General features: G+C 33.8%; 1 protein-coding gene across 2 annotated transcripts in view; it reads right to left on the bottom strand.

The window, feature by feature from the left end:
* The window catches only part of LOC126849894 (uncharacterized), a 93,050-nt gene that overhangs the window by 33,691 nt on the left and 34,093 nt on the right, over positions 1 to 25,266 (bottom strand). For both annotated transcript variants that reach the window (XM_050592259.1, XM_050592260.1), the window contains exons 2-4: positions 24,318 to 24,399; positions 16,718 to 17,169; positions 10,821 to 10,961 (exon numbers count right to left, since the gene is read on the bottom strand). In XM_050592259.1, coding sequence (XP_050448216.1) covers positions 10,821 to 10,961; positions 16,718 to 17,151 — 575 coding nt within the window. In that variant the 5' untranslated portion in view covers positions 17,152 to 17,169; positions 24,318 to 24,399. The remainder of the gene's footprint in view (positions 1 to 10,820; positions 10,962 to 16,717; positions 17,170 to 24,317; positions 24,400 to 25,266) is intronic.

Genomic DNA, 25,266 nt, shown 5'->3' with positions numbered 1-25,266 from the left:
TAACTTCAGCCATCTATCGCCGTATGTCGCACGCTCGTGAAAATTCGATTCATATCCTCGGGGGAGTTATATCATCAGTTTCAGGAGATGGAGGCCAAGGAGGGCGGATGTATATGGAAAACGATGCCGAGGAGGAGAGAAATTGGCTGTTCCTTCAAGGAATAAACGCAAGAGTTGTAATATTGATATCCCAAATTTATTTATATATATATATATATATATATATATATATATATATGTATATATATATATATATATAAATTTTAGATCTCGCGTATTTTTTTGCTAACAAAAGATGTTTTTTTGCTACTTGAATATTTTGAGCAGAGGCCCATGAACGATCATCGTTCGCAGCGCGCGAACGATAACATTCCGACGCGAGTACGATGCCGATGAGTCATTCGCCGATAAAAATTGCGCGTTCAGCTGGGAATAGAATTAACGAAGTATTTATTCTGCCCGATAAATAGGCCGCCACGGCAATCACACGCACGTCCGATAAGCTACTGGATGTTGGGTTACGTCGAGCGTGTTAACCTTCATCCGCTTCTCGGTACCAAGCCACGAATTCATCGCTTTGATAGTCGCACAAAGAGAGAATGTGTATGTGTTACTCGTGATATATTGTACTTTATATCGAGGTGCGTCGAATGTGCGTGCTCGATTTTATTGCGCGAGCGTTCGAACGTAATTTGCATTATCGGCATTTGAACGACATATAAATCCATTTTTATCGGGAAAAGTGTCGATTGTACGTTTTAATTTCAAATATATCCTCGTCCTTGAATTCAAGTAGCAGCGGACTTGTATCGAGAAAAAAAAAAATAAAATACTGCGTATCGTAATTTCGCCGATCGATGTAGGTCGCAAAGAACGCTCTCGAACGTACCGTGGATCCTCCGAAAAAGGGATAACGATCGCTCGAATCGAGGACTCGTTCGTTGGAATGCGAGGGAGTCATGATCTTGCGCAACATCCCATGGGCCTGGTCGCGCGTAATCGACCAAAACGAGTCGACATAGTCAAGAGAGGGGCCGAAAACGCGGGATGGGACGAGCTGGACCGACTCGGACGACTCGGAACCGGTTTTCTCAACCGCGGTCGCCGGCCGTTGAAACGATCCTGCGCGTCGATAACGATTCCTTCTAACGTGAGAGGAAAGTGCGCGCGACGCATCATTCCACTCGTGGAATGTGTATCCTTCGATATCATTTCGAGTTATGATCCTCGATGAACCATGAGAGGGAGAAGGCTTGATAAAGTAAACACGGTGGAGGCTTCGGATTTATTCAAGGATGTGAAATCCAAATCCTTGATTTCCTTAGCATCTATAAATCTCTCAGGATTAAATGATTCAAATTAAATCGTTAAAACCTATAGAAGAATTCCATTCTGTTATTACTTTCGAATATAAGATTTTTTTGTGAATTATTTTTTCTTATATAGAGTGATCTTAAATAAGTGCGAAAAATTTTAGCAGATAATTCTTTGTCAAAAATTAAAGAGAGTTTTTCATATAAATATATACTCTTATATCTCTTCCTGAGAAGTTAAATCTTCTAAAAAAGGAGGTTAAAATTAGATTTTTATTTTTTTTTCCATTTTCGACAAGTTAAAAGAATAAAATTTGATGGACAATATTCACTAAAAAGGATACTTAATCATCTCTCAAATTTTTCGCACTTATTTAAAATCAAGTATATTTATATAAATTCCTAATAATATATATATATATATATATATATATATATATATATATATCAATATATTTTATATTTTATGTATCATCATATGTGTCTATTGTTGAATTTCAAGGTTCTCGAAAGTTTATATTCTCACCACAGTCACTAAAATCGTAAAACTCTATTGCATAAATATAATATTTACTCGAAAAGACAGTTTACACAATTCACAGGCAAATATATACGCTATTGTTGTTTACGCATTGACGCCCAGCAGCATCGCGTCATCCGACAGTTAAACACCTCGCGAGAGCGAATCAGACCTTGAGCCCGTGACATCATCATCCTAATCGCCTACGATGTCATGCTCACGTTCGGATCGGGTGACCCGTTATTTTTTTCAATGTTATTCCGGACGGAATCACGAGAATTCGGGCATAAATTCTCGCAATAGAAAGGAAAACTGGAATATTCAAAGTGTAGACTTTTTTCTTACACAGAGTTTAGAAGTTTAATCGATGTCAACATTTCAAGGTATCATTTAGTGTATTTTAATACACTAAAAATTGGCGAAAAATATGGCAAGCTTAAATTGAAAACACTGATTGAACATATTACCGAGCAAAAATTTAATTTAAGCGTTTAGAAAAAATATATTTTTTTTCACCTAAAATTTATTCAATGTCATTTATTGCAATTCTACTCGCAAGAAAATGCATTCTAATTTTATGTCGCGATACTTAAAATTAATAAATGCGAAGTTGCTCGCCGCAAGGTTGCGAAACGATAAGCTCGCGACACGCTATTCTATAAATCTACGCACACTCACTTATGCGAGATGTAAAAGAAAATCATTTCCTATGAAAATCGTATTCAGCAAGAGCCAAGAGAGAAAAGTAGAAGGTGCTAAGACTCGTAAACAAGTCGTGATAAATCCGCTCGTGAAAATTCATGCGAGCGAGAACATTCGTGCTCGAATTGGCCCTAATTTTAGTCGGAAAAATTCATCATTAAAACAAGTATTGAATACATCTTGTATATTATATCTAAATTACAATCTAAAAAGAAATAGTTAATATAATAAAAAAATAAATAAATAAATAGTTAATATACAATTAATTCCAAAAAAGGAGAATCACTAGCAATTAATAATTGATTAATAATTATACATACAGTGACACTAAAACTGGTGAGTAAAATGATACACATTAATTGCGATTAATTTTGCTTTGCTTCATTTTCCGTTCTCCCTTTTTTTTCATTTTTTTTTTTTACACAGTTTTCACTGCAAGCTCGAATCGCTCCAATTGTGCGCTTTTATGACGCGCCACATAAAAGTTGAGCAAATATTTTATCGTGTCGTGCATCTCCCGTGGCGTGACAGGCGCGATGCTTAGGGAATTATTTAAGGGCACTTGTCCAATAAAGAGAGAGAAAAAGAAATAGAAAACGTATTTTGTTATCCGTCTTGTAAATATTCCTGTCGCATAAACAATTTTTTTCTTACATATCGCTTACATGCAAAATAATTTACGATGCTTCAATTTGTCTTTCTATTTGCAGAGGGAATCTTAAAAGAAGATTTATGCGATTGATATCTTAAACTAGTACCGTGTGTATAAATATGTATTATAAAAGTAATATCAAGCTTAACATACAATGCTACTACTATTATATTGTAAAGCGACGCATGTTTCGTGGCACGAACATTCGCGAGTTAATCGTGCGTGTGTTTTCCGCGTGCGAGGACGCGAATGGTCGATATTTCCTTCGAATAAACCCGCCACGATTTGCATCCCGATACGCTATACGATAATGTGTTGGGGCAATGCAACGGAAAAAAAAAATATTATTATTAACAATTTGAAAATCAACGAACTGTCAATTACATGCGTCACACATGTGACGCATCGCTCAATTAGGTCGTTTGTAATTGTACAGACTTAAAAAATTTTATCTGGTCGATATAAACACATTTATATTAATGAATTTAGAAACAATTAATACAATGAATAAAATTTTACGCAATTATTTAACTACCTAAAACTTTGCATTTCCTGATTGAATGCATATGATTGCCTTTTCATGAAAAAACAATAAATACACACACAATGTTTTGGGAAGTACAAATGACATAAATAATAATAATTATCTTAATATTTTACTATATATTATAAAGATTATATATTAAATATTATTTTAAATAATTGTTCAGTAGTAAATAAAATCGAAACAAAAAAAAAAGATTTTTTTCGCAATCAAGATTTACTCAAGACCGAGATAAGATTTAAGGTTTGGAAAATCTTCTATACCAACACAAAATGTTTTTTACGAATATTGTCTTGCCTTGACTCTTGCGCAACCCTATTCCTCTCCAAGAGGAGAAAAGAACGCGGTCAATTTGTAACTAAAGGGTCGGCGAGTCTATTTTTCCTACGGCGGCGCGCGAGCATGACGTTTCCGGAGAAACGGTAGGGAGAATGGCTGCAGTGTGTCAAGATGGCCCGTTACTATGGCAACCACCGGGCGGAATCTGTGTGCGTCTCTTTCCGCGTGTCCTCTCACCGGTAGTGACGATACCTGCCAGGGGAACTATCGAATACTTGTAGCGCGCATATCGATCTCTCTTGCCGTTTTCTATTGTCCTATCAGCAAGATTTGATCCTTCAGGGGGTGCGATGGATGATAGTAAGTAGTAATAGTACTAATAATAATATCGCAACGCGAATCATGCGACGTAAAAATTTAGAAACGGCCCAATGCTGAGTGAATAGCGCTGCCAGTCATACCAGTACTGGCTGTCAAGGGTTACCACCATCGGACCAATAAAAGTCAAATACAGAAGTGTAACACTATTCCATGATTAATTTACGCTGCTGACAGTTAAGAAGAAACATCATAAACTCGACAATTAACCAATAAAGGAACAGCATTGTCTACCAACGCTTGACCGCCGATATTGGCCCGTTTTTCAGTATCGGGATTTTTCGTGAGGACACGACATCCAGGATGTTCCAGGAAAATGGAACGCGATTCACATCTCATTCCGACCCTAAAGTCCAAATTGTATCCCCTTGAATACGAGCATTTCTGTTCCAATTCTCTCATTAGCGAATAGTCGGCTCGCCTGTGTTCTCCACCTCCATCCACCCCTGTGGACAACACCGATAGCCTGTCCCTTTCGCAATCTTTCCACCAGATCGATGTGAGTCTGCTATTAGGGACAGACAAGCCGGCGACGCGATTCGATCGGCAACAACGCGACCTCTCGGCTGTCGTTCGATTGTGAATATACAAGGTGGATTCGTCACTGATTCAAATAAAAAAATCTGTCCTTAACGTTTTATACGCTAGCTGCAAATCACTCTATTATAATCTTATAATATCTTCTCAATCCTTTTTACACGTTGAAAAAAATTAGGGACATTTAAGTTGAGATTGCACATCCTCGAATTACACTTTAAGTTCCGTATTTTTGACTCACAGTTCGGATCCAATTAAAAGTTATATACAAATATTAACAAATATAATCAGAAATAATGTAATTCAGAAACTCGAAGCTGCCCTTTCAACAGTAGCTATTAATTTAGATCCGTAGTGTTTTCCATTTTATAGTCTTATTAATCAAGTCGAGCGATGTTATAAACATCAACAGCGATTGTCTACATATACGTGTGAACTATGTAAACTGTCTTTTCACCCGTAAATTCTATAGACAATGCATAATTTACATAGACGTTAATAGCTAATAATATCCTTCTGAAGAGAAGGAAAAGTTCAACAAACCCTTTTTTCCAAAAAAGAAATTAAGATTACAATTACTTTCTCGAAGTATTCTTTTGCTATACAGGGTGTCTAGTATATAATCGGCGACAAACAAATAATCCATTTACATAAATATATAGCCCCTTAAAAAAAAAAAACCATTTGGCTCTACTTGACTTATAACAAACTGTATTGTAATTTGAAAACAAAGTCAATTATCGAAATAAAAAAAAAATACCAGATAAAGACTAATAATTAGACCAAGTCTAACTGACTTCTTATCAAATGATTTCGAAAGGAATCTGGAGAACGCCACAAATTCATGAAGAAATTCGAATCTCCGCGGAAACGAGTGAGTCATAAAATACCATGAAATTTAAACAGCTGTTTCATATTCAAAATTCGCTCGGGCAGCGAGTTCCCTCATCCTAGGGCGTATACGCACCTTGCGTGTACGTTTCGTACAATGGGAGAGTTCGCCCCCCCTTCTCCCCCCAACAAACGAGGGGGACGAGATTGCGCCGATTGGAGCGATCGAGATACGGGAAGCGAATTTTCGGAGTCCCTCGATCGCTTCGATTTTTGGAGCGACTCCGAGAAACGGGGATGCGAACGCGCGTAGCGTCCCCGGGGAACAACACGCTCGTTTACCTGCCGGATGGACGGACGGACGGATGGATGGATGGACGTCGCACGCACGGCTTTAATCCACAGGACCTGGACGATCAATCCCTCTCTCTCTTTCTCGCAGGCAACGCTTCTTCCCGGTCTCGCGGGAAACTCGATCGACGACGACGACGACGACAACAATGCGACTCCGTGCTCGTCGAGATGGCACGAGCGTACTGAACGTTGCCACTCCGCTCCGACTCCGCGCTCCTCGCTTATCCAGGCTCAATGATTGGGAAGAGGAGGGGAAGAGGGGGGACGAATAAGGGGAAAAGGAGATACAACAAGAGAGGGGAGGGGCCAGGTGGGGCGGGGGAGAGGGGGAAGGGAATACGCACGACGCGACGTGTGCTAAGGAGATACCGGCCGGGAGACTTGTATGGGGGAGGAAGGAGGCGTAGGGGAAGGAGGAAGAAAAGGCGCGGGTGGTAAACCGCTCGCGGTACCGGATGTATGCGTGCACTAACACGAACGGCGATGATTCGCAAACACGAGAATACATCGGGCTAATTCGGCCGGTTTCGGCCGCGCTCGGAAGGAGCGGGTGGGAGAGAGGAGAAGTGACAAGCACGCACCGAGCCAGAGCGGGCGCTTCCTCACCTCTCGCGGGGTTTGAAAAAGGGAGAGTGCCGGCATCTGTCGTCTCGTTCGCGAGATCGTTCGCGCCAATCGATTTTCCCAGCCCACTCAGTCGCACAGGTGTTTCATTCGTGACGAGTACAGGTCTATAGGGTGATCCAGAATGGAGGGGGAATGAACTTTGACAGATCGTTTAGACGAGTGTCATATGTAAAGATAGATCCTGTTCTCAATACCTACCTAACCTAACCTAATCTAACCTGCATTGTTACAGAAATTAAAATCATATGCTTGGAAGTGGCATTTGAGAAATTAAAACAAAACAAAGAAATGTCAGTTGTTTATAATGATTTTATGATTACAGTGATTTTATTATAATAACAACAGAATTTTACATTATTTATAACTACAAAAATATTGAGAATAGCTAATTACACAAAATAAAGGCTCTTTAAATTATAATTACAAAAAATAAATTAGAAAAAAAGACAAAAAGAATAGGATCTATGTTCATATCACATCTTTTACTCCCAAAAAATCTGTTGAAGTTTCTTACACTCGTTCTGAATCACCCTGTATAATACATACGTCTAAATTTTTTTATTCAAAAGTAGATGTAACGATCTCTATTTTAAATGTTAAACAAAAAAAATTAAAAACAGTTTATTTTAAATCATAAAAAATTAAATCTTTAATTTGGAGAGGAAGAAAAAGGGAGAAAATTTGAAAAAATAATAATAATAATATGTTTAAAAAAACACTAGATTTACATTTTGAAAAAAGGCCTTTTCTGAATGATAATTTGATAAAAGAAATTATTTTTGTTACAAAATATAAATATATATAATAAAATATAAATGAAACATAGTCATAATTGTTTCAAATGTGAAAGTTGAAAAAAACTTGTTCGCAAATTTAAACCCATTGAATAATGCATATCAAAACGCAGAGTGAAAGAGGGATACCAAGGGAAAGCTAAGGGTTAAAGCGTGTTTACTGAATTATTTAGTAGCGATACTCACCGCGCGAATTATGCCGCTCGTTTTCAATGGGGCTCGTACGCTTTAAATGTGAGAAACACGCGCGTGATTGCAAAACGTACGTAACCGCGCGCGGTAAAAAGTAGCGATGATCTCATCGACGCGAGAGTCGATTCGTAAAAAAACAAAAAAAAGAAAAGAAAAATATAACTGTCGTTCAGCTAGCACTTTATGTTACTCTTGCCAAAAGGATCAATTCGGAACAACTGATCCCTTAATCGAATGACTACAAGGCAATATCAAATTATCGTCCCAAGACGCTCGTATCGTAATCTTATCTTTACGTAATATCATTATGAAGCGATAAGCTGTTCATCGAAATCATGAGCTGTCAAATTGCTTCCGATTTTAATCGGCAATGTATTCCTTTACATTGTAAAAAATTTTCTATAAATTCAGGCAACATCTATTGTGTGAATTTTCAAATCTAAGTGTCTGAAAGAAATTTTAGGCAATCTGTCTTAATTATTAGAGTCATTTTTCATGACAGTTTGTCTGAAAATTCAAATAGTGTGCCTGCAAAAATACTGTAGATATTTTGTTTATGAAGTTTCAGTCAATTTTTTTTACAGTTTACCATTTTGTGGGGAACTGAAATATCTTAAGCATCTTTTATTTTTACTAGCTGTCAATATATTTATAATCTCTCTCTCGGTCTCTCTTATTTTTATAATTAATTTTTTTTTTAATTTTGGAATAAATTAAATTTTTGTGCAGTTCTCATAATTAATGTTTTTTTCTAAAAATTAATCTTATTCTATCATTGTAAAACTGAAACAACGCGAGTGATGATATAATTTATGTGTATTCCTTGCATTAAATAAAACGCGTATTTCATGCACACTTGAAAAGCCAACATAAAATAAAGCGGATCTGTTTTCAGATTAATATTTAGATTAATTGGGATACGGGAAACATCTAGATATAATGAGAGAAAGACGGTCAAAGTCATCTTGGAGAATATATAATTACATTCTTGGGGAACGACGTGTCTTGCCAGAAGTTATTTTCTCCCACGCATGTTTCTTTTAATTGTCGGCTACTTATCGCACGGCGCAATCATTATCGTTTGATCCGGTTAAACGGTGATGCTTGCGTCAAGAATATTTAATAACGTCTCCGACATACTTATTTCGCGATGAAAGGTAATATAGGTTACGGCCTGGATATATTGTCATAGAATGTAATTCGGAAAATTTTGCGAAAAAATATAATCGAATGTGCATCGGAAATTAAGGATGTGTCATATGTCAAAACATTGACGAAAATTTCGTAGATTGTTCTACTATTTCTTCTGAGTATCCGTGCAAAATCTAAACACAATTCTCGTAGTTTGAAAATTATTAAAGTTAGTATTATATTTTATAAAATTAGTTTTATTATTATTATTATTTTATTATTAATAAAATTTAGCTCAGAAGAATACCCACATTAATTGGCAAAATCTTGTGCAATTAAATATAAGGATTACTCAGCAAAAATATACATATGTATACAGGGTGACCTCGACATTTCCAGCCAGACTTTGAAATCTGATAGGAAATTTAATTCTGAAGAAAAAATTTCCTATAAACATGGGTAGAAAAATGTTTCCTTAAACAGTTAGCACCCAAAAACCTCTAAAATCACAATTATTTTATATGTTTTTACAAATATCAGAGAAAGTATGCGTTTTTTATTAAAAAGTGCCGAAACAAAAGTTGTAGAGAATTAAATTATCTTTTAAATGAGATCCAAATGATTGTAATATGTTACATAAGTTTTGAGAAATAAAATAAAAAGAAGATGAAACTTAATAAATTTCTTGGAGAAACATCAATAAAAATAAAAAAACAAAAATCTTTTTCTTTCATAAAAATAAAGTAATTCTTTTTTTTAAATTAAAATGCATTGTAGCACTGTAGAATATTTTTTAAATGGAGAGTATCTTTAAAAAGCTATGTCGACAGCAAAGAAAAATATTTTTTTGTACATTTGAAACTGATTATCTCAAAACCTATGGAACGTATTACAATCATTTTAATCTCATTTAAAAAATAATTTTCTAAAACTTTTGTTTCGGTACTTTTTGTTTAAAAACGCACATTTTCCATAATGGAAATTTGGAAAAATGTGTAAAATAATCATGATTTCCGAGGTTTTTGAGCGATAACTTCTTAAGAAAGCATTTTTCGACCCACGTTTATAGGAAATTTTTTGTTCAGAATTAAATTTCCTATAAGATCTCAAAGTCTGACTGGAACATTCGGGGCCACTCTGTATATTTTGCATCACCGTCTCTTTATTTTTCATTATTTTAAGAATAAATCTTTTATGCAGAAATTTTTTTATCATTACGTAACACCGACATCTCTCTCATACATCGTCGTCGATTCGCACTCGGTATCCTGTTACCTAAAACGATGAACATCTGTTGAATTAAACGGGGACCGGAAATGTAACTCGGATTTTATGCACAGCGTCGATTTAACGAGTCAACTCGATATTTACGAACGTCGATTTCCGCGCGATCTGGTATTACTCGATGCGTATATACATACGAGCGTTATTTCGGTGCCGGGTGCGCCGGATAATGTCACGTCACGTACGCACGTGGGCGGATGCAATTTGCCACGATAATCGACTTCCGCGATCGAATCTTTGAGATGCGAATTTACAAGAAGATCCATCTGCTCGTGAAAAATAAACCGACGCATATGTGTTGTGTCATGTTTGATATACTGAGAATAGCATTCATTATCTCGAATCAAAATTCTTATACAATGTGTACATCGAAAATAATAAATTCATAATATTGTATATCATATTATTATTTATAATTTTAGAAAAAAAAAATATATACATAAATTATAATAATTATTTGAAATAATTTTATTTAAATAACTTAGAATTATTTGGAATATAATATTATTTAAAATATAATTTTATTAAAATAGTTTAGAATTATTTAGAATATAAGTATTTAAAATATGATATTATTCAAATAAAATGAGAGAATGCGATATTTTTCATATCAAAAGTAGATATTAGGGCAAAAAAAAAGTTATAATAGAATTTCGATAATAACTTTATGATTGCTACTTACTCAGTATCAGGCACAGGTATCATAGGAGGAGGTAGTCGGCCATTGTGGTCCAGGAAATGATTGATCTCAGGTTCCTCTTGCACGGGTGTTTCGTAGACGAGGGTTTCCACCATGGATCCTTTGCTTGAGCCAAAGGATACCCTAAACAATAATGATTCTTGATAAAGAATCGGTAAGAAATAAAAATGTACATATAGATAAGATGTAAGTGAAATAATTACATAAATAAAAAATCTAAATATTTCACATAAATAATAAAAATAAAAATTCTCTTCCGCAAATTTAAAAAAAAAATATATAATTATAGCTGAATAGTATCTTGATTTATCTCGGGCATCCTGTAGTCGGAACGCGACCGAAACAGGTCAGACGACGTCTGGATATATGGCTTGGAAAAATGCTTATAGTAAACCTCAGTTTTCCATCGTGCGACCGCAACCAGTGACCGCGGAAGCGATATCAAAATCAAAATCCCGATCGGATTACGATCGAGCTTGATCGAGATCGATCTATGTCACACATACACACACACACACACACAATACTTATTTATCATTCGTCCCGGAAGCGATTCTTCAAGAAATTACCGACAACCTCGTAGAATAGACACTGCGGTCATGCGTGAGTTGTATTTCATCTTTATTTATATTAAAGTTCATTATTTATATTAAGTTCATTATTTGCCCATTAATTGGGACGCCGAGTTCAGGCATCGAATCGTATCGATATTTCGCGAGGGGATATCGAATAACGTTGATGCGCCATTCACTTCAAGCATTTGCACTAATAAGATAGAAAAGCATTAAGCGGATCAGCGGCGCTGCGCTAAACCGGTTTTACCCGGCTTATTATTCATCTCTGCAACAGAGTTAATCCCGCAGCCGGATAAATTTTCGACGCGGTTCGCTGCGTGCGCCGAGGAATCAATTAAGTCACCACGTCGCGAGAGATCGATAAATTGTGCCGCTCGATTTATCGCTCCGAAGACAGCATAAGTGATAATTGGCTTTCTTCTTTTTTTTTATTTGTACATCGAATGCAACGTTTGCGGGAATATTAGGTTTTTGTTCTCCTTAAGAATGTTTTCGCTGTACAATAATAACAAAAAACTGCCAAAATTTAAAGAAAAAAACATGTTTTTACAATTATATTATTTGAAAAATCAAATAAATTAATTTGATTTATAAAAAAAAATTAAAATATCACAAAATAATATGGTTTGTAAAGAAAAATGGTAATTAATATTTCCTTAATAATCCTTAATAATCCTAATTTATGACAAAAAACTTTGGATTCTGAATATCACCTTAAATCAAGAAAAAAAAAAAAAAGCAGTAAGAGAGAGAGAGAGAGAGAAATAATATTTTTCTATAATTCTTAATAAATAACATTTAATGACTAGTGGCTCTAAATCAAATTTTGCACAAATATTTATTAGAATTTTCTTAATATATATAAAAATTTTTATTGCGTTGTTTTGTCCTTGTCAAATTTGTCAATAAGCTACAATAATATGCAATTTTCCATAAAAATCCATACTAACTTTAAACTTAAATAATTTCCAAATTGTTTTGAGAAATGTGCTCAGGTTTTGCACAGATGCTCAGAAGAAATAATAGAACAGTCTATAAAATTTTCATATTTTTGTCAATATTTTGACATGTAACATATACATTCTTAAATACATTGTAAAGATAAATTAACAAAAACTTCTGATTTTTCAGATATTCACTCTTCAATTCATATTCTTCTAAATTTTCCGAAAAATGACTCTGATGATTAAGACAGATTGTATAAAATTTCTTTCAGATAACCAGATCACAGACAAAAATGTGTCTGAATTTATGAAAATTTTTTACAGTGTATGTATCTACATCTAGACAATTTATTTTTCTCTGTCATCGAGAACAATAATCATGTTGAAAACGTTTTGTATCGCGAGAAATTTACAAATAAAAATTTGACAAATATATTGTCAACTGCATACAATACACTGTCGCGAATGCTGGTTCTAGTCTGCGCTAAAACGAGTTGCAGTAAGGTGCTGCCACGTGTGGCCGTGTCCCTCAACTAGATTATGTCAAAGTCACATGGGTATTGAAACGACAGAGCTTACAATATGTATAGATCTCTGGAGTTTCATTACGCATCTTCTGCGTTTAGAATAAATCGATATATGCAATAAACTATTGTATACAAAGTAGTAAAAAAAAATGCAATATAAGACCAATAATTTTTGAAAATATACACGAATAAGTACATAAAATGCTATTTTATTTTAATTTGTAAACCAAATTTTTAGCAATGGCACAAGTATTTTATCAAAATATTTTAAATTAATAATGCAATATAAAATCTTTTTATTAATCTTAAATTAATATTTAAGAAAACATATAAAATAATATACAAAATTTCTCACGAGCATTATGATAATATTTTTTTATATTCTTTTACGGTTTTATTTCGTTTCAGAATCTTTCTACTTGATAATGTCAACTTTCTTGATGGAAAAAAAAAATAAAATTAATATGGAAATAATTATCCAATTAACAAAAATTTCATTAAAATAAAAAAAAATAATTTTCTTTAACCCGATTGAAATTAAAATTACTCAAAAATTTTCAGCAAGTATCATGCAGACGAAATATTGGCATTATTATTATGTTATTGTAATCTTTCTGAGACTGGAAGAGAAGGTCCGGCGTTATACCTGGACTCGATGGAGAATTGAGGTGGGTCGGGGTCGAGGTCGCCCGGCTGGCAGTCTCCCATCGATCTGACCTCCGAATTCGCTCTGATCCATGAAGGCCGTAAGAACGGAAGTATCGTCCCTTTTATCGTAAAGACACCTCTTATTTTCTACTTCACTTCCTCTAGGGTACGCATCAATTTCTAATCATCTAAGGCAATGCATCCCAACCTTCTTTTCTCTTGCAACGCATTTCTTAGACGATCTAATTTTTAATTTAACATTAAATATATAATATAATATAAATAGTCGAAAAGTGTAAAGTACGCTTGAAATAATTTATTAAAGAATAAAACTAATAATAAATTTTAAATTCTCAGAAACACATTTACTTCAAATCAATCGTATCTTTCTTGATGATGGCACTTCAAGATCAAATGAAGAATTCAAAAATGGAGCAATAATGGGATTTTCCTGTATTATATGCAAAGAAAAAAATTCTTTAGAATGTCTATTTTTACTCGATCTCAGAAGAATTGCTACGCGGGACTATGATAATTTTACTCTCACAGCTTGTAAAGTATCGAACGCAGTGAGCCGCGGTCAGTCGATTAGCGAGGGATATAGTCTGGCTTTTGCTGGAATCGATTACGGAATCCCACGGTTCTCGTTTGCTATAGAAAACACTTTCATTTCAATCTCTTTGCGCTTTGACACGCGCGCATTAATGACTGTTATTTAACCTTTCCATAGAATTGCTAATATTTACTATATACGTAACAAGAATCGCAATGTCAACGAAATAATAAGTCAAGAAATAAACGAGATTATCTCAATGATGTGTGCATTTATTAAAGTATGGAAAATTAATTTTCGCAAATTCATCTCTCATAATGAAAACGACAATTTTTGCTTTTCTCTTGCGACTTAAAATACAATTTTTAATATTAACTGCCTCAACGTAATTAATTTCAAATTAAAAAAAAAATAGAATTTTATAAATTAGAAAGAGAAAACAGAATAAAATTTTATTATATTTTATATAACTTAATTTAAATATCACACATTTAAATTTATATTAAAAATAGTTAAAATAAATTAAAACGCATTAAAAAGAATTGATTTTAAATAAATTTTGGAAATATTGATTTTTAATAAATTTTAAAAATAAATTTTAGAATTATCTCTTAAAAATCAAATATGTGCTATGTCTGGAAAAATTAAGCGAGAAAAATCTGGATGCACATGCGCACATTCATATACTGATACACTTGCAAAAATAGACGCTAAATGCGCAACGGTGTTTTCTAAGTACGCAACAGCGTTTTGGCAACGGATTAGGTCATACAGTTCCTTTTTAGAATGATACGAACGTCGTTGCCCAGTATTATTACGAAATTGACATAAATAAAAGCTCTTTTTCGAAAGCGCATTAAAAAGATATTTTCGCTACATTGTATCATTTTCGATACTACAATCTTTAGATAACTTAAAGATATGTTTTGCCCTGCGATTTATTCAGAGGTCAAAAAATATTCAGAATTTTTTTCTTTCATTTTATTACCCCCGAGAGATACTGAGAACACAATTTTGTAATTTCTCTCACATATACATATATGCATAGAACAGTGTACGAGAATGGCTGGTATCATAAAATTATCGGAAACACGGTAATTATAAACGCGACCATGAAACTAATAAATTCGCGATATTTTTAAATGCGCTAAACAAATATATACGCGCAGCTGAGTAATTAGCATCATGACGTTTATCGTCACAGGCTTTTAAAGCCTGCAGATTACGAAATCTACTTTTATCAATGCATCAAGAAATTTTTGCACATGACAGTTTGACAAAATTGTGATTTCTTTTTAAACGCGCTTCCTCAAATTATAATTATAATTATAATTACAACTTCAAGTTTTTTATATATATATATATATATATATATATATATATATAATTATTATTATAATTATTATTTGTTCCCCAAATGTCACGTCTACGAGCTGTCAAGAGATCAAAGTTAAAACACTGCTCGGACTCGACAAAGACCAAGTCTCCTCTTACTTCACGCTAGTTTTGCACTCGGTCACTTTGTGCTATTCCATGTCTCTTGTCAGGATTATTAAGTGCATTCGAGAGACAATCCCGGGACGTCGTTCGAGCAAAACATCACTCGGTGCATTACGACGCCCCGTCGAAGTCTCGGCGAGGCTGACCCTGACCTATCCCACGTACAAATGTCGTAAAAGTCTTGTACGGCTTGCGAAAGTCAGCTTGTAAAACCGATACGTAGCGACGATCTCTCTCTCTCTCTCTCTCTCTCTCTCTATTTCTCTTTTCTTCTTGTTCTCGTAAATAAGAGGCGCTTACGCGCCATGTGTAACCCGACGAGCTCGTGCGCTTGCATTCGCGAGGCGGATAATTGTGGGTTTTCGTCGGTGGAATCAAGCCGGGGCGCATATTCATCGAGAATCTGCCCCGAGAGAGAGCGCGCAGTATAATCTTAATATTTTCTCGAATACTTCAGTAAGAAACGAGAACAATGTCTCGGTTACGAGGAGATTAGATTTAAATCGGAATTCAATGTGACGTAAAAATTATAATAAAAAATAAAAATCGTAACAAAAATTTATGTGGGAAAAATTTATCGTTTGGGACATATAATATATATACAGGGTGTATAAAAAAAAGTCGGCACCTCGGAATGTCTCGAAGAATATAAGTTTTATAAAAAAAAATGTTTCAAATAAAAGTTATAAGGTTTAAAAAGATCTGTTTACTAATTTTATCAACGTCATCTTGGGTGGTGTCGTCAAGGTCAGGGCAAGGTCACTTTGAATTTTTTAAATAAAACCCTTATTTTTATTACTTATCTTTATAGCCCCTCTTGAGACCTTTTCAAAACACTATAATAAAGTTCCTTTCCATTGAGTATTTTCCGAGTTATGAGACTTGAAAGGTAAAAGTACCGCCAGTAGTATATTAGTATTATCCGAAAATGATTTTACCTGACCTCAACAATGCTATTTAAACTCACACTATTGCTACTTAATACGTCACTTAAGATCCTACAGCTTTTACTTGAAACAACTTTTTCTCAAATCTCAAAAATAAATCATTTTTAACGTTTGTACACCCTATATAATAAATTTAACTCAAATTTTCCAACACGGTGTCCTATTCTTAATAAAAATCGACTTACCTTTTCAAACTGGCGTGCTTCGCACCGTTCAGGATCTTGTTCTTGCGCTCGCTGCCGGCGGTGCTGGCGTCGCTGTCGATGCTGTAGAGGCTGTCGTCCTTGGTGACTCGGTTGGCGTTGTGGAGGGTCGACTTCCTCGCGGTGGTGTTGGCGGTGATGTTGGTGGCGGTGGCGGTGCCGTTGTGCTTCGGGCTCTCGATCGGTCGAGAGGTGGGATGAGGGGAACCGTGGCGGACGATAGGATCGCAGGAGGACGAATCCTCGATCCTAGTGGAGACGATCATCGTTCTAGTCGCGTCCGCGCACTTCCTGGGCGACGTGGTGCTCAACACGGCAGTGGTGCTCTTCTGCAGCTTGCCGGTCGCGCGATAATTGTTCTGCTGGCTGCTCGCGGGCGGTGGCTTGTCCTCCGTCGGCAGCATGTACGACAGCATCGTCCCTTTTTCCTTCACCTGGACGCGCCAAGGCAAACACACGGATACGGAAATTCAGTTACGTTATAACCGGGGAGGAGGCTGGGAAGTCATTAACCGCGCGCGGCACGACGACGGTGAGAAAAATACGAAGCGACACAAAAGAGATCAATCGAGGGTCGTCGCAGGCGGATAGAAAAAGTATACCGTTCGCGGTAATAAGAGCATGACGGCCAACCGGTTGATTAATGCTCTGTGAGAGAGATGCAATGAGATAGTTAATAATATGCTACTGGAAACAACACTGGGAGAGAGATTTGGATAGTGCTTCGAATCAAATGTCAGCGATTGAAAAAAGTTACAGTATTGTATTTATATATAGAGTGTCCAGAAAGAAAGGTCAATAATCTAGGAGGTGATGATATCAGTCATTTTAAACAAAGATGCTCAGGTAAATGTTCATATGACCTATTTCAAACGGTTTCCGTGATAAAGTTGTTTGAATGTACAATTGCAAAATTACTGATAAGAGAGAGATATTATACACTGTTTCTAATTTATTGTTTGAAGTTTATTCAACATATTTTTATTTATTTTTTTTTTCGGGATAAGACGCTCGTTTATGAACATTTTTGCTTAAAATGACCGATATCGAAAATTATCTCTCAGAATATTGACTTTTCCTTTTGGAACACCCTGTATAGAAATGTATCTATTTCATATCAAGTCTCGAATATTTCTAAAAATTCTCAAAACGTTAAATATCTGTGGTTGTAATCGATTTTTGAAGAAAATAGAATAATTATGTAATTATTTTGAACAATATACATATATTTAAAAAAAAGAATTATTTCACTAACCAAATTAATATTCAAAAATTCTTTGAAATGAAAAAAAATACAAAAGGGAAAATTTTCAGCATTATCCGCAATTCAATTTTCACACCTTAGTAATTTGATATATCAGAAAAAAATACTGTTATGAGAAATTTAATCATCGAACTATATACAGGGTGTTTAAAAAAAAAACATTGTAAAAAAAAAGAATTCCTGGAAATTCTCTGATCTCCCAGGTATTTTTGCTCAAAATTCCAGGTAACTCTGGTTCAATTAAAAAAAAGTTTTTTATTGTACACGCATTTTAATGCTTTACATACACACCAAAAAAACACAAAGCCACTTAAATTTCATGTGTTAGAAATATACTAAAAAAAAAAAAAAACAATAATTTTCGTTAAGATAAAAATTTTTGACCTTGTATAATCTTTTTCATTTTTTATAATTAAAAATTAAAGTAAAAAATATATGTATTGCACATTCAATATTTTGTTAAGACATTAAATATAAGTAAAACAAAGATAGATATATATTTAAAATATATTTTAAACTTATAATTCACAACTTGTCTTATTGGCGAATTTTCTGCTGCTTACAACATAAAATAAAAAAAAAAAATATTCCCCGAGTCCCAATAAAATTCCATGAATTCCCTAATTTCTCCAGGTACAAACAAAAATCCCTAAAAATTCCAGATTTTCCATATTTTTCCAGAGAGTAAACACCATGTATATAATATCAAATCGAGACACTCGGATTCCACTGAGCGTACAACAACGAGAGGGGCGAACAATAGCGAGCATTGTTCCCGTAGTATTAAAAGGATTAAGCCAACGTGATTCGATATCTGGTCGAAGGATTTTACGAAGTCACGCTTGTCGCGGCGGCTGTAGTCTGCGCTATTATTAGCGCGATAAGTCAACCGTCTCCTGTCAAACCGGCATATCCTTGATCGCGAGAGTCTTTTCCGGAAGAGCGTCGTCATCATCGTCATCATCATCATCATCATCATCATCATGGGCAGCGAGTAACTGTATCAGATCCGCTCGTGGATACGACGTTACACAAACAACTCGTGATCAATCGAAACGAGAGCGCACGCGAACGAAACGATCCGCTTTAAATGCGTTTACATAGTCACTGACTGACATAGACCCGACGTCGTGCTCCTATCTTTAGGCGCCGCCGCGTCTTTGACAACAAAGCCCGCTCGCGATATCGGATGTAAAAATGTTGAAGAGAACATCGAACCGGATGAAGCCGGGCATTTACAACAGCAACGCAGAGCTCGTAAACGTAAAAAGTCGCCATATAAAGAATGTAGTGATGAAGATACGTCATTGTAATCGCGAAGTTTATTAAGTTTAATGTTGAAGGACAGTAGGGAGTATGAATGGAAGAGAATTAAAGAGAACGCAGGTAAATTACATGATTATCAAAAACGTATTATGCAAATGATGTCAACATTAAATCTCTGATAAATGGAGAAAAAATTTCGAGTTTTCTTGACTAAAGAAAAACGTGCAAAAATAATGCAAGGAAACTTTGAAAGCAAAAATGTTGATCGAAAATAATATCCTTCAAGGTGAAGAGATATATAAAAAAAAAATACCTTTTTTTCTAATAGAAAAAAAAAACAGTTGAAAAAAACGGTTTTTTTATTCATTGAAAAAAAATTTATTTTTTTATTTTTAAAATATTTTTATTATTATATTTGTATTTTTATTTTATTTTTATTATATATTATAAATTATTTATTACATATTATATATAATATATAAATATTAAAAATATTAAATATTTTTAAATATTTTATATTAATATAATAAAAAAAATAAAGTTACTATATTTTTAATTTATTTTCTTTCAAAAGTAATTTTAATGGATTAATGAGACTGCGAATTACATCAAAACTCGATAGATTCAAATAATTTTCAATTAGATGCATAACAAAAATTTTTATTAATTATGAATAATTACATAACTATATAGCTAATTGGAATGCGAGCTACATTTAAAATAATAATAGTTAATTCAAATCTATCTAAAAAGTTAAGGATGTTCTGGATGTACTAGTAGCAAAAAATTGTCAAAATTAAAAAGAAAACATGTTTCTTACGTTTATACTGTTTGAAAAATTAAAAAATTAAAAAAATAAATTCGAGTTGTGAAAAAGATTAAAGTATCACAAAATAATATGGATTTTGACGTATTCGTAAAAGAAAATAGTTGTAATTAATATTTTTTCTAATTTATGGCAAAAACTTTTGATCGTGAATATCCTTTGAAATCAACTGCAAAAAACAATGAAAAACGAGTAATTTGCAGAAAGAGAAAAAGAGACAGATAATATTTTTCTACAATTTTTAATAAATAACTTTTAAACGAATTAGTGAATCTAAATCAAGTTTTGCACAAATATTTATTAGAATTTCCTTAATATATGTGAAAATTTTTATTTTATTGGTAATATTTTTTCTTTGTCAATAAGTGCTACAATAGGCGATTTTCCATAAGAATCAATAGTAATTTTAAATTTAAATAACTTCCAAACCATATTAAGAGAATTGTGCTTAGTTTTTGCACAAATATTCAGAAGAGATAGTAGAACAATCTATGAAATTTTAATGTTTTTATTAGTATTTCGATATATGTCACATACATGCTTAAAAATAATGAAAAATCAATTTGTAATAATCAAAATATAAAGTCATTAAATATTTGGGAAAAAAAAATTGAGAAAAAAAGCTTGCTGTTTTTTTTTTCTTACAAAAAACCATCTTTTATGGAAAAAAAAAAAATTTTCGAAAAGTATCGCGACATATCACCCGGACATCAACGCGATGTTTATCTGACACTTGCACTGTTGGAAAATTTGTGTTTTCTTGTTAAAAAAAATATGTTGGTTAAAATTTCTTGTGTTAAATATTTAACACATTCATGTGTTAATTTAGCACGTTACTATTGTTAATTCAAATGTTAAATTATTAAAACAATAACACAATGTGGACATATTATTAATTATACTCAATGGATATATTTCGTTATTAGTGACAGAATTTGTGTCAAAATTTGTAGACAAAAATGTTGATTTTATTCTATAAATATTAAAAGTGAGATTAACTACAGATCGTCAATATTTGTTTTTAATTAATCTAATCTAAATTAGGTAAATTAATTGTGTCATTAAAAATATGTTGATTTTACATAAAATTTATTTCACATTGCTATGAAATTTGCATTTATTTTATAATAAAACATTAATTTTTAGTATTAGTGTCACCATTTAACATATCCCTATCATGTTAAATTAACACAAAAATGTGCGGACTGTTTGGGACATTCTAAGACAAATTTTTCAACAATGTGAGAGTTTCACGAGACGATTATCTCTCTCTCAGCTCTCTCAAGCTCGATTTCAGTTCACTCTCAGACGAGGTGCTGGTCACGCGTGTTTCTCACGCGCAATTTCACGCGTCGAATCATTAGCACGCGTACAACGCAAGCTCGTGACTACGAGCTTCTCACTCACATCGGCGTCTGCGCATTCAAACCGAATCGAACACTTGCAATCGCATTTAACGAACCATTCAAACTTCGACCAATTGGCATACGAGTCGCAAAATTATTCTGCCGCGTTAACTATCCCCGACGACAGAGGGCGCGTCGTCTTTATATCTAACGGAGAATCATCAAGATTACCATATCCCGCGATATGTAACGTCTCACAAGTGACTTTTAATAATGTTACGATTATGAATATCGTGTCACTTTGGTCGCGCGAGTAAAACTTGTCCGACGCGGAAGAAGAGGTTCGCCAGAGTAGAACGCCGAGCTGCAACTGAGCACGACGCAAAAGCGAGGCAAAGGTTACAGGCAGACACGGCCGACTATAGCTATACCTACTCTACTCCAACTCCGTTCTAGCCGTTCGCTTCCGTTCTAGACGCTTCATGCCGTTCGTCGTGGCTCCAGCCACCGCCGCGCGTATATCAATTCGGAGTTCTCGTATCGTCCTCCCGAGGCGCCATGCATCTTTCACTATGCATTGGCTCTACCGTTCTCCCATTTGCCCTAGCCAGGGTGCTCATCCGAAGCTTGTAAAAAAATTCCCTGAGAATTTCCCTGATTTTTCAAGTAATTTGTTCAAAATTCCAAGTAAAAGAGAATTTTTGGATGAAGCTTTTAAAATAAGTTTTTTGTATGCGTTTTTTTTTTAATGCTGTTCACTTATACAAAAGAAAAATATATCACTTAAATTTTAAATATTAAATTTAAAAATGTACTGAAAAAAATTGAATGACTTTTGTAAGATAACGACTTTTTTCATTTGCATAGTATTTTTATTTTCTATCATTAATTGTAAGACTTACAATGGAAGATGTGTATTCAGTATTTTTTGCTATGACAATGAATATATAATCAAAGACAGAAAGATATATATTTATAATAAATTTGAAATATATAATTCACATTTATTGGCCAATCAGATCGCCGATGCTTGTAATATAAGAACAAAATCAAAGAGAGAATTTTTGAAAAAATACTCTGAGTTTGACTAAAATTCCTTGAGAATTTTCTGATTATTAAAAACAAAATCCCTAAGAATTCTAGATTTTTTAGGATTTTTTTTTCAGGGAGACACTCTACCTAACCTTCCTTCTTCTAAATGCGAATTCTAATTTCTAACCTTTTGAAATAGTGATTTTCCATTCCAATGTACGAGCGAGGCGGTCGTTAATGTTACATCGAGGGCAGCAGGTTGCAAGTTTTTACGGCTATGCAGGAGGCGCGCGAAAGTGGATCGATTGCGCAAAAAAAGCGGTAAATTGGGAATTGCCATGGGGATTGCCGACGGGTAATCGTGTCGATTAATGGATCATTTTTGAGAGCTCTTATAATTGCTTTCTCTGGGAAAAGTACTTTGTCCATGTTTTTCACTGAATGCATGTTTAACGATAAGATTCCCTGTTACATAATGTCTCTCTTTAAAAATTTAATTAAGTATATATTATATATATTGTATATATTATTTTTTTATTTTATGTATTTTGTTTTTTTATATTTATTTATTTATTATATTTATTTATTTATTTATTATATTTATTTATTTATTTATTATATTTATTTATTTATTTATTTATCAAATTTATTTTCATCAAGTATTAACTACGTACCGATAAATCACACGCAAAAATTTAATTTTTATCCGATAGTATCTTCGTATCTCTCTCAAAATATTCAAAAACTAAATAAGAACATGACAGAAAAAGTTTTCAATCATTTGGAAAAAGAGAAAATATTTTACTAAAGATAAGATCGCTAGTAACAAAAATTTACAATTAAAATTTATCAAGAAGTGTCATTTATACTGTCTCAAAATTATATATTTCTATATTTTAAAAAAGCTTTTAAAATATTACTTATATAAATATATTAATAATATATAAATATATATATATAAAATATAATAAATATAATATAATATAAATAAAATAATAAACTATAATACAAATATATAAAGAATATATAAATATAATACTAATTTTATATTATTTATTAATAAAAATTTTTAATTAATTCAATTTTTATTAATTATATAATAAATATTATATAATATAAAATAAATAAAAAGAAATAAATAATTGCTTCCTAGTTACTATCTTTTAATAATTTTCGAATTAAGATGCATCTATTTTACTTTTCATCGTTTCTAAAAAGAGAGTGAATATATGTACGTACATATATATTACACCCCCTAATCCTCGTAAATTTGCGATATACGCCGAAGTTCTTCGCTGGAAATCGAAACGCTCGATCGCATCGCGCGTGCAGCTAAACTACAGGTGCATTTATTATCGTGGCGAACGCCGTTGCGAGTTGCGATAGTAGTCGTTCAACCTGCTCCTTTCCCATGCAAATCCCCCCCCGCTTAGTTTAAAAAGTCCCGCAGCCCTTCCGTGCGTGAAGAATTTCACGGCTGAATCGGCTCCCATCCGCTCCCGTTACGCGATTTTACCGAACAACCTGAACGAACTCGATTTTTCCTTCGGCCAAATCACGGTCATTTCGAGGCTGCGGCTCGCGAGACTGTTTCCAAGTCGGGCTTGCGGCCAGTTGACCCTTTAACCGACTTTGCGTTTCTTGTAATGTCAAGCAATGTCTTTCTCAATCGCGTCTAATAATTTATGAAATGTACGAAGGTGTGAAAATTCTCTTTTTTAAATTAAAAAAAAAAAAAATTCTTTAATTGTAATAATTTTCACGATGACGCAAGGCGATCTGGCGCGAAGGGGGGATTGATTTTTCATCACGATAAGATGCGAAATAATTCATATTTGATGTACTCACTGTTCACGCTAAGAAGTACTCGAAGTAAGGACGTCTGGAGTGTCTCCTCGGTAAAGTAGCATCGGTAGAATAGTGTCACTATCTGAAATCGCAATTTGTGCATTGATTAGAATATCTCATTAATTTCTTCAACTACAAATTACTTTCCTAACAATATTCATAAAATTTTCATATTGTTGAAAAATTATTTTATTCAACACTTTTACAAAATTATTTTATAAAATCATATTTTTTTTATAAAACATTAAATATTTTTGATATAAAATTTATCGTTTTTCCAAAACTCTCTGTTTTGAAAACATCAAAGCAGTTTCAATTTTCATTTAGTTTTTTATCTTCAAAAAGCCAGATGCAAAAGGAAGGAGGCTTTTAAAAATTTTCAGGTCGCTATAACGACTAAAGATCGTCCACGACTGTGAATACTATCCATATAGTTTCTGATACTGAAAGAGCTAGATGTATTGATCTAGGAACGACGAAGCATTTTCCGAAAAGCCTATTAGTCGAGAATAAAGAGAACGTTTACGTCGTCGCGAAGCGGCGATGAGAGTTTTTTTTTCACCCCTCAAAGCGGAGAAAAGCGAGGAGGGAAACGGCTGGAGGAAACGATCACGTCTCTCGCTTGAATGGACACCTGTTTTCGCGAACAGGTGACGATCACGCACACGCGGGCGTGGGAACTCGAGAACGGACGAGCCGAGGGCAATGACTTACTACCGATAGAAATGCCAGGGCTATCCCTGAAGAGACTTTTGATTCAGCGAAATGAAAAGTTGCGAATCACTTTAAGCTCGAAAGTTGATTCGGAAGTTAAATTTCACTTAAATAAAATCATTCCTATATAGAGAGTGATTTTAAGTAAATGCGAAAAATTTTAGATGATTTTTTATCGAAAATTAGAGATAAGAAAGTCTTTCATATAAACATATACTCTTATATCTCTCCCTGA

The sequence above is a fragment of the Cataglyphis hispanica genome, chromosome 5 (assembly GCF_021464435.1).
Source record: "Cataglyphis hispanica isolate Lineage 1 chromosome 5, ULB_Chis1_1.0, whole genome shotgun sequence".
NCBI lineage: Eukaryota > Metazoa > Arthropoda > Insecta > Hymenoptera > Formicidae > Cataglyphis > Cataglyphis hispanica.
The sequence above is the reverse complement of the archived record's forward strand: the minus strand, read 5'-3'. Positions and strand labels throughout refer to the sequence as shown.